Source organism: Neopsephotus bourkii, unplaced genomic scaffold (genome assembly GCF_033783945.1).
Source record: "Neopsephotus bourkii isolate Nb327-2 ecotype Australia unplaced genomic scaffold, CSIRO-AGI_Nbou_v1 NB_845, whole genome shotgun sequence".
Classification (NCBI taxonomy): Eukaryota; Metazoa; Chordata; class Aves; order Psittaciformes; family Psittacidae; genus Neopsephotus; species Neopsephotus bourkii.
The window spans coordinates 1-16,190 of NW_026901341.1; the positions used below are offsets into that span (position 1 = coordinate 1).

The 16,190-nt window shown below is 42.9% G+C and overlaps 2 protein-coding genes across 11 annotated transcripts in view; both read right to left on the reverse strand.

Moving 5' to 3' along the window:
• Positions 1–6: 6 nt before the first annotated feature.
• On the reverse strand, positions 7–9,426 carry THUMPD2 (THUMP domain containing 2). Of its 2 annotated transcripts, none has more exons than XM_061356140.1 (10): positions 9,321–9,426; positions 8,925–9,057; positions 7,623–8,020; positions 6,372–6,449; positions 4,861–4,913; positions 4,495–4,582; positions 3,903–3,974; positions 3,191–3,305; positions 1,693–1,810; positions 7–457 (listed from the first exon to the last, which is right to left on the reverse strand). In XM_061356140.1, exons 1-10 carry the CDS (start codon positions 9,417–9,419, stop codon positions 139–141), a joined length of 1,473 nt encoding a protein of 490 aa, XP_061212124.1. In that variant the 5' UTR covers positions 9,420–9,426; the 3' UTR covers positions 7–138. The 2 variants fall into 2 exon arrangements, with proteins under 2 accessions (XP_061212124.1, XP_061212125.1); XM_061356141.1 differs by having other exon boundaries at positions 1,693–1,768; positions 9,321–9,422.
• A 1,373-nt stretch (positions 9,427–10,799) lies between these two features.
• Positions 10,800–16,190, reverse strand: part of GPCPD1 (glycerophosphocholine phosphodiesterase 1) — a 43,894-nt gene continuing 38,503 nt past the window's right edge. For 7 of the 9 annotated variants that reach the window (XM_061356158.1, XM_061356159.1, XM_061356154.1 and 4 more), the window contains one exon: positions 10,800–12,581. In XM_061356158.1, the coding sequence (XP_061212142.1) occupies positions 12,377–12,581 (205 nt within the window). In that variant the 3' untranslated portion in view covers positions 10,800–12,376. Of the gene's footprint in view, positions 12,582–15,679; positions 15,782–16,190 lie in introns of all 9 variants that reach the window. The other 2 variants (XM_061356153.1, XM_061356160.1) reach the window with 2 other exon arrangements.

Genomic DNA, 16,190 nt, shown 5'->3' on the forward strand with positions numbered 1-16,190 from the left:
CATAGGACATTCAAAGGAAGTGAGGTGAGCTAACAAACACAAGGGTTTGTTTGGATTAGCAGGGTTCCAGCAGATCACTGCCGTGCTGCTTTTCAAGTGTACAAGGGCTCAAGTTCACTTAGGCACAGTGCAAGAAAGCTACTGATTCCCAGCAGTAGAAATCTTCTTATATTTGTGTACAAAAGCATCTGTCTTTCCAAGACTAACAGCATAGACACCATCTAGAACCAGAGATCCAAAACATGTCTGTCTACTATTCAGAAAGGATTCTTCAACACCATTCACCAAGGAGGAAGAATTTCCATCAGCATGCAGGTCTTCTGCAGTGGTGGTTTCACTTGTACCATCAGAAATGGCGCCAGGGGAGTTGTGTTCAATACACTTGGTAATGTCATCCATGCGCTTGTGGAGATCACGGCTCAGCAGCAATACAACAGTCCCTCCAACACGAAGTAGCCTGGCAATTGCAGGAAAAACAGAGGTTAGGTGTTATCCTGCTTCGCCTTCATTCATCTGGGCAGAACTCAATACTGCTGACACCTGAGATGTCAGTTGCATTTGACAGAACACCTAAGCATGTTAAGGGTCATGGCTCAACTCAGTAACCTACATCTCCAAATGGAATTTAAATCCCTAACTTCATAACTCATCCCAGATTGGAGAACTGGACCTTGTCCACAAAGCAGATTAATACTAACCATTGATCGTAATCCATTTTCCTCAGTACATGAGCAACCATTACATTTGGCTTTGAGAGAGGATGGGTGGGGAAAGACTATCCTGGCTCTGTTCACTGCAAGTGGATTAAACAGTCCTGCTGATGGAGCTCTCATGATAATGGTCCCTTCCTCACCTCCCCTTCCCAAGGAAATACTTTGGTTAGCATGGCCCAGCAGAGCAATGAGACCAGAAGACAAGCATGGCCAAAGGCAGGGGTGGTCAACACAAGATTATGTAAGATTGCCCTGCCATTCTATGGAGCTACCTCACCTCTTCACCACCTTCCCATCACATTTTGGCACTGGCTAAGTGAGATCAACAACCGCTGAAGATCAGCCCTACAGAAAGGGTTTGTTTTCAGCCAAGACATAAAGAGGCAGATAGATGGAACTGCCTGTTAGAAGCAGCCCACTATTAACTTGATTGAACTCTACCACAAAATGACAGGATGAGGGATGAACAGAGGCATCTAAAAGCAGACCAGGTGGCTAGCTGGATATTCCAGTACATGCTAACAGAAAGGAAAAAGCACATCACCATTTTCTGGTCTGAGATCCTTCTTGGCAATGCAGGCTGGTAAAAGCTTGGTTGTGAACCCAAAAGGAAAACCTATGATTTTATACAAGCAGACCTCTGGGAAAGGATTATTGCTTTATTTGGCTGGCCATGGTGATCCTCTTCTCTTTCTTCTTTCTGCCTTGTAAAGGACATTTGTGACATGCCACACACTCACACCACACACTCATTCCTTGTCATCTTGCGCTACTATCAGCGCTTCCACAGCTTGCAACACAAGCCACAACAGCCTCCAAGAAACAAGAAAAGGACTGAGACCTTCACAACCTGCCCAGGATGAAGTACAGAGCTGGAGAGTGTTTGAAGAAGAGCAAACATGAAGCTGAATGAACACTTAAAACTGCAGACTATCAAGACACTTACACAAACTCCAAGCATATCAAAGGCCACACATACCTCTCCATTTCCTGGAGAATATCTGGTAGGATCTGTATGTCTTTTGTGATCTTGAACTTCTTCCCAAATGGAATATCTGAAATCACAGCGTCGAAGCTTTCTGAAGGCAATGGTAACGCTGAAGAATAAAGGCAGGTTTTTACATCCGACTATACGAACAATGAGCAGCATCTATGCCCCCATCCACCTTACGCAGCTGTCTGCCCGCTCTTATGTGGATCATGGACCCAGACTCACACCTCCTTCTATACTTATCCTCACAAACTACACTTACAAAGCCAAAGTAAATGCAGACTGGGAAGAAACAGATGCATGATAGTGTGGTTTCACTTGCAGATTCCCTGCTACTGGTGGTATGTGTGTTACTGGTGGTGTGAGAGTAAGACAGGGATGGCATGGTTCCAAACTAACTTCTGCTTCTCAACACACCTGTGCATCTTTACAAACCAAATGCAAAAGAAGAGTTAAGCTTGCAAACACTTCACTTAGTGCAGATGTTCAGATACACACGTATGAATGACAAGGCACGATATGTTGAATTTCCATCCATACCCTTTTTATTCCCCCAATAATCTGGTTACAGGCAGAATCACTTGGATTCTATTGGATTTAGGGTCTATGAATTACCTCCCAAAGTTTCTGCATTCTTGGAACAGTCAGCACTGCACCCTTGTGGTGATGAAGGCCAGCCACACACAGGCTGCGCTGGCCAGAGCATAGTCTGCATACAAAAGGGTAAGACTATGGGTTCTCCATCCCTCAGGATGCGCAAACTCGACTGGACACGGCCCTGACCAATCTGACCCAGTTTGGGTTATTAATGAGAAATAATGTTTCTTGCACTTCTGGTAAGAAATAAATATTGCAAGGTAAAAAAAAAAAAAATAAATGCATATTTCATCACCCCTGCACAGGGAAAAACACCCAGCTCTTATCTGTCATGGATTTCACACAGGACTAATTTAGATTCAGGCTCTGAGGTCCAAATAAGGTCATAAATTTACTACCTTCTCCCCAGAGCTGAGAGCAATCAGATTCCCAATTCCAGAAGAAAGGCACTGTCAATTAAAATACTCCTACTGCAAAACATTAACAATTCAACACTGAGCTTAATGAATCCCCCTTACTATTCATCTGGTAAATTTAAGTTGCAAGCCACATTTATCTGGATTTGTCCTCACTGTGTTCCCATTAGGCAAAGAAACCCTTCTCACATGTATGTAGTCTCTGTGGTATTCACAAATTTACCATTATGACAGAAAACTACTGCTCATGTCTGACAATTATTATTTTCAATGTCTTCTCTTGAGTTTATTCTTACCAAAGTTCCCAGAGGCGAGAAGGGGGAAACAAATAATTATCCATTCACTAGCACTACGGAGTCACTACTCACATTGTTGACCTCAAGAGAACCTCCACTACCTGCATAATTCCAGAATCACGAAAACCACTCCAAATATGTCTCACTTGGAAAGCCTTTCACATACAACACACATACCTTTCACAGAAGCTTTAAGTAATTCAATCTTATCCATCAGGCCTGCAGTCCTAATATTCACATCTGCACCCTCTAACTGTGAATCACTTATATCAGCACCCCAGTAACAGGCTTCCTGTTCAAAGAAAAAGAGAGAAGTAATTTTGTTGACAAACAGGTGTATTTATTTTATAATCCCTCCTCAGAACTGTTTTGTTGTACAGCTCTTTCGAGATAAAGCCCTTGTTGAGAGATCTACTACCACTACAGACACACAGAAGACAGAGGAGTAGGGGAAGTGTAAGTATGTGCTATCTACATCCCTTCCATATTCTAGTCTGATCAAAATACTTACAGAAAGACTGAGGCTACATCCTAACGGCAAGACTCCACCTCGCTACAAACAGCCATACTGCTGCCTCTGACAACTGCCTGCTAATACCTTTGATCATGCATTGACACCTTTGATCATGGAATAAGCCCAAGCAGTTTGAAAGGCTCACACAAACCCTGAGGTATAAATCCAGGGCTCCCAACACCTGCATGCACAAATATGCTGGACTTGGATTTACATTCCTGTGGAGGAACATTTGTACTAGATCACTTTACAACTGTCTGAAAATATCACTTTGGTTTACAGTAATGACTTTGGTGTAACTGTGGTACAGATTTTATTCAATGCAACTACAAGCCACCTTGCAAAGGTCCTGCCTGTTGCCACTGGGATACTTACAGGCCACTCTTTGGCAGCTTCCAGCAGTATCGTTCCCAGCCCACACATGGGATCCAGCACAAAGGCACCAGCCTACAGAAATAATGGGGTTATTGCATGCAAATCAAGACAGACTCCTCTCCCAGGACAAAGCTTAATTGGGGATGTACAGATCACCTACATATTCCCACTAAACCCAGTGCAATAATTACTGATTTACCAGGCCAAACTTGCCTGTAGGGAGTATAGTAAAAGCATTAATAGTTTCACTAAATAGAAGGCATCAACACATCCTGCCTTGAGGTTACATTCAGAGACAAAGAATACGAGTGGACAGCAGATAGATATTGGTATCTAATTAATCTGTGGGAAACATCACACTTGCTTCTGTTTTCCCTTGGGAGAACAATACAACAGGGTTTGAAGCCTAGACAGTGGAAAAAACCTTGCCATTTACACATCTCTTTGCATAAGGAATAACACCTCTGCTGAAAAGGACCTGGGATTACAGCAGATATCTGGTCAAACAGCAAGTGCCAGCACACTCTGATCACAGATATGGCAAACCCTATGAATCTGGGACTCTACATCTTTGCCGTGAGCATTAATTTACACTGATTTCAGCCAGAGATGCCATGGCCCATGCAATTGTTGACCGCAGTCCTGGCGTCTTGATGTACTCTCTGTTTGCCAAAGGAAGCCTGCAGACAGCAAAAAATCAACATTAAGATAGCAATACAACCACCCGGGAAAGCCTATGTAGCATGAACAAATGAACTAGACAGATCTGCAGGCAGACAGGTAGAAACCACAGTCTGGCCTACATGCTGGCATAAGCTCCAGGCAGACCACAAGACTAATGCAATAGTGCAGTGAATATTAAACCAGAAGATAAATGCTCACAGTGGGCAGCAAGAGTATTTAGAAATCATTCCTGTTCCGACACTGACAAGACAAATCCAGTGAGGAGAATGCCTACCTGAAAAGAGGAATCCCCACCACAGAGTGAACATCATTAAGATGTAGGAAGATCTGAAAGAGAAAACAGGTTACATTAGAAACTCTCAACCTGACATAACAACAGCTTTAACTCATGTAAACCAGACACAAAAGATGTTCCTACAAGCTTCAAACTGTAGTTTTTTGATAACAAAAATATATGCTTCAGAAAGCTATGATTAATTGGAAGAAATCTCACTAGATAATCTGAATGCCATTTTAAAGAGGATTTAGCATTTAGGCAAGCTGTGAAGAGAATTCTCTCAGCTAGGAATCCATCAGCAAGCACTTAAATCTTTAAGGGAACTAGTTTTTGTAACACTGAATGGATGTTTTTACTCATAAAAGCATTAACTCTAAGCAGAGAGGTTGGAACTAGATGATCTTTTAAGCTCCCTTCCAAACCTAACCATTCTATGATTATTCGCAGCATACTAGTACTCAGGTATTCAAGTACACCCTTCCTAATTTAAGGAAAAAAACCAACCACCTCCCAGAAAAACAAACTAAAACCAAACTAAACACAAACAAGCAAACAAAAGACCCACGAAAAAACACCCCATGAGTGCTACTAAGGAGAATTTTAGATGGAAAGTATTAATGCAATCCTTTGAGAAATGTAAGCAGCTCAAAACAATTGTCATTCTGTCCCATAGAGAGCATCCCAAAAGATGACTGAGCTCCCCAACAGGTCTTGCATGACTACAATCCCTCACTCCAAAAAGCCCAAAGAGTGATACTTTTGCAATACCCCAGACCTCAGCGTTTGAATGGTTTCAGAGCAAAAATCTGGACAAGAACAAAATCCCCACTTGAAGATCAATAAAGCTGTTATTTAATGCAAGGCCTGGGAAAACCAGAACCAGTGGATGAACCCAGAGCTCTTACAGAAGGCCTCAGATCTCTCAGCAACAGTGCTGAGAGCAACTTCCATACACCAAGCACAAGGATGGATAAACACCTTTGACAAGAGCTTTTGACAGCAATGAATCCTTTCCCAGGTCTCCAGACAGCTTGCACTGTGCAGAGTGCCTTAAGCAAGCTGCTTGTCAGGAACAGGGTCTAGGAGGAGGCTCTTCCATGAACAGCATTCTCAAGTCAGGTTCCTCAAGAACATGACTTTACTGCTTGCCTACAAAGGCTGCAAGGTGGCCCAATGGCTCAGGTAATCTCCATTTTCAACAGTCATAGTCCAGCTGTTGTTAAGCATGCTGGATCCTGGGACACTGCCTGTATGGATTGTTCCCCTGACTCACAGGCCCATGACAGCCATTCTCATCATTATTTAAGTGTTCTGTAAGGCACACACACAATGGCTAACAAGAAGCTTTGCTCAACACTACCAGATCAATTGTCGTTTAATTCAGCAGCAGGAAGCCAAACAGGGAGAAGCCACGGCTGTGAGTGCAAAGGGAACAGAGAACAAAACAAAAGAGATCAGGGGCAATGCTGGTAGCAACAACAGACCCTCTGGCAGACAAACACCACTACCTCTACATCAGGGTCCCGCAGATCAGCTTGCCAGCCACACTGCTTCATTAGCGTCACACCAACAGCTCTTCCAATCTCCTGCAAAGGGGAAAAACAGTCACAGGCCATAAAAATAACAGAATTGAGAATATTACAGACCACAGACTGCAGAATCCTTATAAATACCTGCAAAAAGAAAGAGGCTTTCTCCATCCCTAGGTGAACAATTCATACAAAGACCAGAAGTATAACAGGCCAAAGTGAGAGAGACGGGCAGAGAAAACACATCTCCAGACAAAATGACTATTCCTCAGCTGGAGGGCAGGAGGCTGAAGATCAAGTACTGCCCAAAGTACAACAAATGTCATCATTTTAGAATTATATTTCACACACAAAATTCCTAATGCTGTAAACTAAATTACCTAAGAGAAAACCTGTGAATGCATAACTGCAACTCACAATTTTCATGTTTTCATGTCATCTATAGAAAGCTCTGGCTATCTTTTGAATATGAGAACACACAGCACAAATTTAAGCAAATATTCATGTTGGCAGCCTCATGTGTCCCACCTTCCCAAAGTACTTCAGTAGGAAACAAGAACAGCCTAGTTTAACTACTGTTATCTTCTAGTAAGAGAAACCTACATAAACTGCAGCTACACATGGTTGCTTGGAGCTTTTTTAATCTTTTTATGTTCTTCATGCTAGAAAGGAATTATAGATATGAAGAGGACTGGATGGAAAAGGCCCCTGGACGTCTCTATGCTACCACTCTCTCCAAAGGACCAAGATCCACTCCCCAACACATGTCTCTGGGCTGCACCACCCTCCTGGGGATCAGGTTCTCCCCAGTACTGAACCAGAGCCCACCGAAGCTGCAAGCTCTGGGTTTTGCCCTGGTTTTACACTGAGAGGAGTCTGACTCCACTGTCCTTGCAATGGCCCTTTAAGTAGCTGTAAACCACTATAAGATCACTCCTCAGACTCCAGGGGCCAAACTACCTCAGCCTCTTACCTTTACTTAACCTCTATAAAAGGCATTGATTTGAAAAATATTCAGAGAAACAGTGCCCAGTAGTTAACAACAGCCCTTGTATTTCCACTTGCTTCAGGTAAATGCAGGTTAAAGGCTTTTTTTTTTTTGAGAAAATACAGAAAAAAATGAGATCATTTTGCAATTCTAAAACATACAACATAATTGAAATGACAAACCACATGTCTCCCTTCACTTTGCTGAATTCTGTTAAAACATACATATGTATGTAGGCATACCTGTGACGTAAGTACTTTGGCAACTGCTCCACTACAACGGCAAGAAACTCTGAAACTGAAGTTAAGCTGCTCATTTGCAATAGCTTTCTTTCCACTGCTTTTGGAAGAGTCTTCTAAGGAAGTCTCGCTTTCAGTCTGGCAGTCCTCTGGTATCACACACCTCTCTCCAGCTTCTGGCTGATGTTCCTCAGACACAGTCTGTCTCACTTGTTCTGTCCTCTGCCTTTTAGTTGCAGTATCTGTCTCTTCTGATTTTCTCTTGAGAGGCAATGGATTTTCTTGAAAGACATCATCTTTTTTACCCTCACACCCATGAAGGTTTCTCCAAATAGAGATAACGTCCCACCAATACTTTGGCTCTTCAATGAAAAGGCTTTTAATGTCATGCAGCATTTTCCCTGGAAGAAAAAGCTGTTTCAGGTTAAGCAGCTCAGGCTCAACACTGGATTTTCCTATGGATTGAGAACAGCTGCTAACAGAGACTGTGTTCAGATTTCATTAATATTTGAATCCAGGGACCATAGCAGCAGCACATCACAGGCAGAGCTGAGCTCTCAACACCCACATCAACACCCACATACTCCCCGAGCAGAGATCCAGGCACCCCTTTGATTACCAGCTCCGCAGACCCAAGATTAAATCATCCGACACACATCTAAACTTACACCCATGGGTAGTCCCCTCGAGCTAGAGGTGACAGAACAGGTACCAGGAATACAGAGGCAAATTCATTTTAAAACCTTGAAGCTGGTCAAAAGTAAAGGGGGGGTGGGGAAGTATTTCTATTTCTCGTTTTAAATTTTACAATCCGTTTTACAAGCCCATCTGTGATCTCCCAAATTAAATCCCACCAGCACTGCTTACTCCGGCACTGACAGTGAATGTGACCCGAGCAGCTGAAATTCACAAGGAATCTGTGTACCGAACATGCACGATCTGTGCACTGAAGTGACACAAGATACATGTCAGGATCACTTCCCTTCAAAGAAAACGGCTTGTTACAATGCAGAAGGTCCAGAAACAGACCTCAGTTTTCAGGGTGGAGCGTTTGTTATATGTCTTACACATAGGCATATATGTACAGAACCTGAGGTGGTAAGAGATCTAATACAAACCCCTAAATCTCCCCTCTGGCAGCTCAAAGCCATTCCTCATCGTCCTGTCACTGCCTGCTCTTGTAAAAAGTCCCTCTCCAGATTTTCTTGGGTTTCTGTTCTATTTTACACACACGAATGGAACCGGGAGTTCCGTTTTTGCCCACCCCCCCCGTGAGCACACTGGAGGGGGGGATCAGTGCCGTACCTTTATTTCTAACAACCGTAAGCGCTGGGTGCTTCTTGAGCAGCAAGAACAGCCGCTCTCCAGACTTGAGCTTCCTCAGCTCGCCCGGGTCCGCCTCTGTGCTGAAGAACACCTTTCCCGAGATGCAGTCCACCTCAGGGGAAGAACAGAAACTATAAACCACGCTGGGGACGTGCGTTGGGTGAGCACTCGGTCAGCTCACCGGGAGTGGCGAGGGTACACGCCTTGACCGAGGGGCAGATATCGCTGCCCGTAGCAGGGGCTGCACCAGTATCTCGAGGCCCCTTCCCGCCCAGTTTAAGACCGAGACCAGACCTGTGAGGCCCCGTCCGGTTTCGGGTCGCCGCGTCCGCCGCCGAGCCGCAGCGGTGCCGTCCGGCCCAGGTAGCTCCTTACCTCCGTGGCGCCGAGCCTTGCCCGCACCTCCCGCTCTAGGAACGGCTCCAGCCCGCGGCCCGCCGTGCAGAAGTACCGCCCGCCCCCCGCTGCCGCCATCTTGTCCCGCCCCGCGGCCCTCAGCGGAGAGGGCGGCCCTATCGCGGTAAGCCCGGCCGGGGCCGCTTCACCGCTAAACGCGTTTATCGTGACGGGGGACAGCTCCGAGGGACCGTCAGTGCAGGCGGTGACTGCGGAGCACTTCTCGCGCCTCTCGTTTCAGCAGGACACCGCGCCAGCGGTGATGGTGGGCCCATGAAGAGCAGCTTTGCTGTGGTGCGGGAGCCGTGACCTCATCCACACCGTTTGGGAGACAAAGCTGTAGGACTCGCTGGGAGTGATTCAGTGCCTACAGCGCAGGGGGAAGCGCCAGGAGCCAGCAGCTCCCCACCGCAGACAACCTCTGCTGCAGGATGCAGAGGAGCTTTCATTCTCCAGCTCCTGTGTTGTGTGGGACAACGTTCTCACGTCCCCTTCCCACTTACTTACAGAGGACCGAGTATGAAGTAACTTGGGTCTCACACACACAGGCCAGACTTCAGGTGGGTCCAAAAGGTAACATTGCAAAAGCAGGAGTAGAAAACAAAAGCATGTTTCACCAGGCAACATGCTTACATTGGCAGACGGGAGAGCAACTGCCAGGGCACTCGGGATGCAGTTTCCAGGAGCCTTCACTCTAGCTCAGTGTCAGTGTAGAGTGGCCATGTGCTTGCGTGAGGGCACAGGGATGGCACAGGCACCAGGGTACCTAAAATCCTCTTTGGCAACACCAGTCTCACTCAGAGCTCCCCCCACCAGTGCCCACAGTGTTAATCTTTAATTCCCTGGTGACTGTTTTGAGCTCGGCTCTCAGGAGTGAGCCAGCAGACAGGCCTGTTGAAGTCCAGTCAGGTTTAGAGCGAGCTGCTGAAACCACCTCTCCGTAAAGAAGGCAGTGGGCAAGAATGCATAAAAGTTGTAACGTTGCTCAAAATCATCACCACGGTGGGGTGTATTTATTTCCACCCCCACCCCCTGCAAACAGAACAGGCAGATGGTATTTTCTGAGCAACTGAAGGTTTGGAAATTAGTTTCCAAGCGTGCCTAAGCCCTTCTCAGAATCACATTGCGATGAGTCTGAGAGTGCCTTCGACAATGCAGCTTTTAAGCTGCTTTCACACAAAATAGCTGTTACGTCCAACATCTCAGTGTATGTGCTGCCCAGCATTCATGAACAGTAACTCTGGTAGGGGCAGCACATACACTGGCAAAGCCCTCGAGACTTGACAAGAGAACCCCCCTACGGGTATACAAATAAGGGGAAAGAATCAGAATTAATCACATCCGTGAGGAACCTGAACTTTCTGTAAAACAGCCACAGGTTCCTGATGCCAGGAATCTGGTTCAGTCCCGCTGCCTCCCTCCCTCCCTCCCAGAAACCACAGCTCACACACTGCCAAGTTTTGTGTGTGGTGTTTATTTTTTTTTTTTTAAATAAAAGACAGATTCCAGGATCCTATTCATTACTGTGCTGTTTGTGCAGGACAAAAGAACTTCAAATACTAAAATGCACAAGGCAAGTCGAAACAAGCTGTTTCAAACTGCTCAGCAGTGCAGGCTCAAGCACTTATTTGCAATGGCTTTACTCTGTACAGTCGGTTCTATGTAGCAATGCCTGTATATAAAGAATATAGTACATACTATGGTTTTCATTGTCAATTTACAAGAGAAAAAAATAAATATTTTTCATTCTTATTATACATTAACACTTCAGTAGAAAGCTACAGCTGTTGTGTTGGCATGACCTGCAACTTCAGGAGGAAAAAGGACATGCATGCCTACCTATTAAGAACTCTAAACTATGACTTTGTAATAAATTACAGAGGATAGATACCAGCCAACAGAATACAGATTATCTGAATTCAGTACACGTGTGATTTTTGCTCTGAGGAAAAAAAAACAAAACCAAACAAAAAATAATCTCGCAAAATACAAAAGCCAGTAGCTTGCATTATGTAAATACGACAAACCATGTGTGGTAAAGCCTTTTCTTCAAATGTTTGTAAATGACAGGCCTGTGGTTTTAGGCAGAGAAGTAGCCGAGTTGGTCCTTGCACCCTTCACACATAACTAGCACCGTAAAGATGCAAGGACCTCAGCAAACACCTAAATTTCATGCTTAATAACTAAAGCATGCAATTTGCAGAGTTTGTGCATGGTTTATACTCTGTTTATTAAGGTTATTGTGCAAAATAAGATTCTCAACCACTGAAGACTGTTCTCTTACTCTGTTAAAACTATTAGCAACACTTCTGAAGTTTAGCAGGCCTGTGTGAGATTAATGAAAGGAATATTGTACTCGTGGTTCACCCTTGACTGCTATATACAGACACTGTACCACTGAATTGGCAATGGAGAAAACAACAGCAGCAGCCTGAATGTCCTAAATGAAGCGGCAGAAAAATGAGTTCATACACACTGCAGTTTACTTAAAAATATATAGATATTTTCCAGTGGCACAAAGCTCTGTACAGGTGGGTCTGTCAGTGCAAATTCGTATACATGAGGTACCAATTTATTCAGGCCAGATCTAATTATATGTATGTTACAATCACTATCTTAATTTCCTGTTGTCAGATAGAGGCTGACAAGCTGTCACACTGAAATAAAATCAAAGTCAAAACAATTTTTCAGCATATTCAATATCAGATCATTGTAAATTTTCCTACAATTTTGTTTCTGAACTTTCACTCCTCAGACTTTATTTTTATTTTTTAAAAACACAGTGTTACTATTTCGTTTTCAAGATGTAAGACTTGATTATAGCAAAAGTTAAAACTATCTGTAAATTCAAACGATGACTGTAACTGGCTGAATACTGTAACACTGGTTGAAATTTTAGTAAGTACTGTCAGGAAGGGCAAACATAGTTATTGCTATTTGGGGATTTAAAAATAAACCAAACAAACCTGAAGGCATAGACAGCACTGTTCCAATGGTGAAAGTTAAATAGATACACACCAGCATTCTACCTAGAATCAGTCCTTTTGAATCTGAACACTCTTTAAGTTATCTACAGAGTTCTCTTCCAGGCAACTATGATGACATTTACATGGAGATATGGATTTGAAGTGGCTAACTGTGGGACACACACAGCTTTTCAACTCTGGTAATTCTTTCTTGAGACGTTCCAGCTGCTCCACCTGGAATATGTTTGGTTGTTCAGGGTTCGAGTCATATATCCTGAATAAATGAGAAAAGAAGAACCACTGATCAGTATAACCCAACAGCTCACAGAGATGCAGACTACATGAAGCAACTGGGGGTTTTTCCCCAATAAAGTAAAACTAGGTGTCAGCAAGTCTGTAAAAACAGTATGTCTGGGGTTAATACCTTAAGTTTTGCCGCTCATGTTGCAATATAAAATGGCATTCCTTTTGCACAATGGTTAATATTTTATTGGATATACTCAAGAGCAACCCACTGACATCTACCTTACTCTCCTGAAAAACGTGATTTTACAGGTGGCACAAAGCAGTGAAGTAATACGAGCAGCGTTCCAGGTGTCAAAAGCATAAAAGCAATTTCAGAGCCCTGAGATTATTTGAACATGCTGTGATACACTGCTTGTACACAATACAGAGCACAGTTTGTACTTGCTGTTTCAGTAAGGATTTTCACACACACAGTTCAGAACCATTTTTTAAAATTACCATTACAACATGAGATGAAGAGTGAAAAAGAAAACAAAAAATCTGGTCTTCATTCATACTTAATGCAAATTTAACTGTTTTCGATACTACATCCTCTTTCACTTTGTTTTCACAAATGCAAAACAGGCTGCAGGATTTGAACTGTCATCATACCAGACTGTCCAAACCCAAAACACACTCTTGAATTTGACAGTGCAGGCACTGAGAATAACTCAAATACTATTTTGGTGCAATTCATTATAAAGCAAAAGCATTCCTGATACTGTAACCTAACCTGGGTACAACACTTACTGTGACATCCTGATCTCCTGATATTAATTTCTAACATCATCATGTTATTTATACCCCAAATCTAAATCCTGGCATCCAGTTACCCTCATGTGTAGCTACTGTGCACAGGTTCAGGTATTGCAGAACTCCAGGTTTATCTCCTTCAAATGAAAACTTCTGGAAAAAGAGTCTTTTAGAGTCTTAATCTCTTAGGAATATTCGTATTTCCACTTACAATTCTTTCAAGAAAGCAGTTTGGGTTTATTGCATCATCCTTTTTCTTTCATACCATAATTTCAAGGTAAGTCCAAAAGGAACGAAATGTCACAACCAAAACAATGGAGAGCTATATGATATAGTGCCAAGGTATCTCTTTTCCCCAGCAAGACAACTAGTGAACTGCTGGCAAGTCCAAGACATCAAAAATAATGATGCAGCTCAAAGAGTGAGATGGTAAATGGATTTAGATGAGGAAACAGAGGGCATGGATCACATTCCATACAGTAAAATCAAAGATAGTTTCTGTAAAGAAGCTCCTAGAAGTAAGGACAAATGCTGTCCACTTTTCTGGCACAGCATAAAATAACGTAGAAGGCACAGCAGTTAAAATCACTTGCACTGCACCTATAACCCAGTACAGGCCTAAGATGTGACCCAAAATCACCTAACAGAAGTTACCTGCAAAAGAAAATCTCAACCTTCCTTCCTTCCAGGATGCAGGTACAACCTGTGCTTTCTTCAGCTAAGTTACCTTACCTATTACAAATTTCTTCATGCATTTAAGACAAAGCACTGAAATTAGAAGATAGTTTTTTTATACAGTAACACACCTTAGGAACTGCAAATCTTACGTCTTTCCCATCAGTCAGACACTAGAAGAGCAAATGCATGTTTCTAAGGCCCTTGCTCCTGAAACATGGTTAACTATGTTTGTAAGGAGCTTCTGGCAGGTATTTTATTAGTTCTTTACTACGGTCATGCATTGAGCATGGAACTGATGTACTTAGCTCCCATCAGGTGTTTTTGTCACCTCTGAAAACACATACTTCCAGCAAGTCCCAGTCACAGCTGGTTTTCTTCAGTATTGCTTGGTCCAAAAGCAGAGGCAGCACCACTGAAACAGTGTTTTCACACTAAACATTTTCTGAAGCTCGATTGAAAGTTTTCATTTTTCTTTACATTTCAAGGTAAACTTGAGTTTACCTTGCAATTCACAAAATAGGAAAGATTTAGACTGCCACTGCATTGCATCTTAATACAATCATTGAGTAGATTATAAATCAAGCAATACCAGTTGATATCCTACATAGATCCGTACCAATATTCAAAGCAACATTCAGTTTCAGGCAAATAAACCAGCACAAATTTAGACAGTTTCTAGTTCTGAGATGTCTTTTGAATGCTTTTGCCTTTATTTCCAGTTAAATTTGTGTTAGTTTTGGAAAGTTCCCAATAGAGCACAGGGCTTTTGTCTGCAAATGCAACATGCAGCCATATGGAACTGTAGTGTTTATAGAGGAGACAAACACAGTGCATATTCTCATGGAGAAGCTTTCAGCATAAATGTTTGAGGATTACTGATTCAATATTTTCATGCAGCTGTGTCTATTATTCAACAAACAGAACTCAGATCGTTTAAAGCAAACTTAAATGGAAAAAGATAATGCAAGTGGAAGTTAGCACCCACCCCCTCTCCACACTGGTATTTAACAGATAGATAGCCAACTGCTGTAAAAATCATAAGGCTGCCTTGTTCTTACTGACTGAAGTATATTCAGACAGAGTTTACACAGCTTATCCAGGAGAAAGATACCAGATAAAACACTCCACATATCCTGCTTTAAAATTAATATATTTTGCCAATCTGAAGAGTTTTACTACAGTAAAGTTTCTTCTCTAAATAAAGTCTAAGCATTGAATTAATAAAGCATTTTAAGCTTGAGATTTAATTTTGTCTGAACAGAAGATACCCAGTCATGCATTTAAAGTACTTTTCTGGATTAGGGCCCACATGAAAGCCTGGAGGCAGAGGTGGCACCTTTTCTGTAGGTTGCCCTTTTCACAAGCAGCTTGGCTACTTTAGATGCAGAGATGACTGCTAGTTGAACATAAGAAAAAAGCAGAACATTGTCCCAGCAACTGCGCTAGAGCATCCATTTGGTTTAATGACTTTGGGTATGCTTAATGATGTGCAGCCCAAGTGGGGAAAGGACTGGATGTGGAAACAAAAGCAAAACCAAAACAAACTCTTTCCCCTGCCCATATGAGATCATTTTTTAAGTAGCGCTGGCATTTGTAAGCTTTGCAGATTCAGTCTTGCAGTTTTTTCTCCATGCAAAACAAAGGCAGACCCCCTACCTGCATTTTCTTATTGCCCGACACTTGGTATCAGCAACTTTTGGTATTCAGGACACAGTTTTTCTGCCATCTTCACAAGTGGCTACAATGTTTTGCCCAATTCTACATGGATGATTAAAGGTCGGAAAAAAAATAGCTTATAGAAACCATCTCTACCCACAGAGTTTGTAATCTTTGAGGCAATTACCACATGCAATAGCAGTAACTCAGGGCCATATGCAAGCAACCTAACAGTCACTCACTTCCTACCTTATTCAGACAAATGACTTAAAGCATCTTCAGTGTTAAGGTCTAGTAAAACAACACCACAGAACACCAGCCACAGCAATTTTTAATATATGGACTTGCCCTTTGGTCCAGAGAACAAAAATCCTGCAGAAGCCATGGAAAGAAACATAACTTGTTTCAACCCTGGAAATATTTTGGAATTTGTAGGAGCAACCATAGCATAATGGTATGAGGTTCAACAAGGCAAAGTGTTGGGTCCTGCATTTGGGCCACAACAGCCCCA

Excerpts from the sequence above, each read along its gene's own strand:
- THUMPD2 (XM_061356140.1), bottom strand. The coding sequence starts at position 9,419 with ATGGCGGCAGCGGGGGGCGGGCGGTACTTCTGCACGGCGGGCCGCGGG. Across the intron at positions 8,021-8,924 it reads TACGGTTGTTAGAAATAAAG|GGAAAATGCTGCATGACATT; the intron begins GTACGGCACTGA and ends TTTTTCTTCCAG. Across the intron at positions 3,975-4,494 it reads CATCTCTGGCTGAAATCAGT|GCTGGTGCCTTTGTGCTGGA; the intron begins GTAAATTAATGC and ends TTATTTCTGTAG.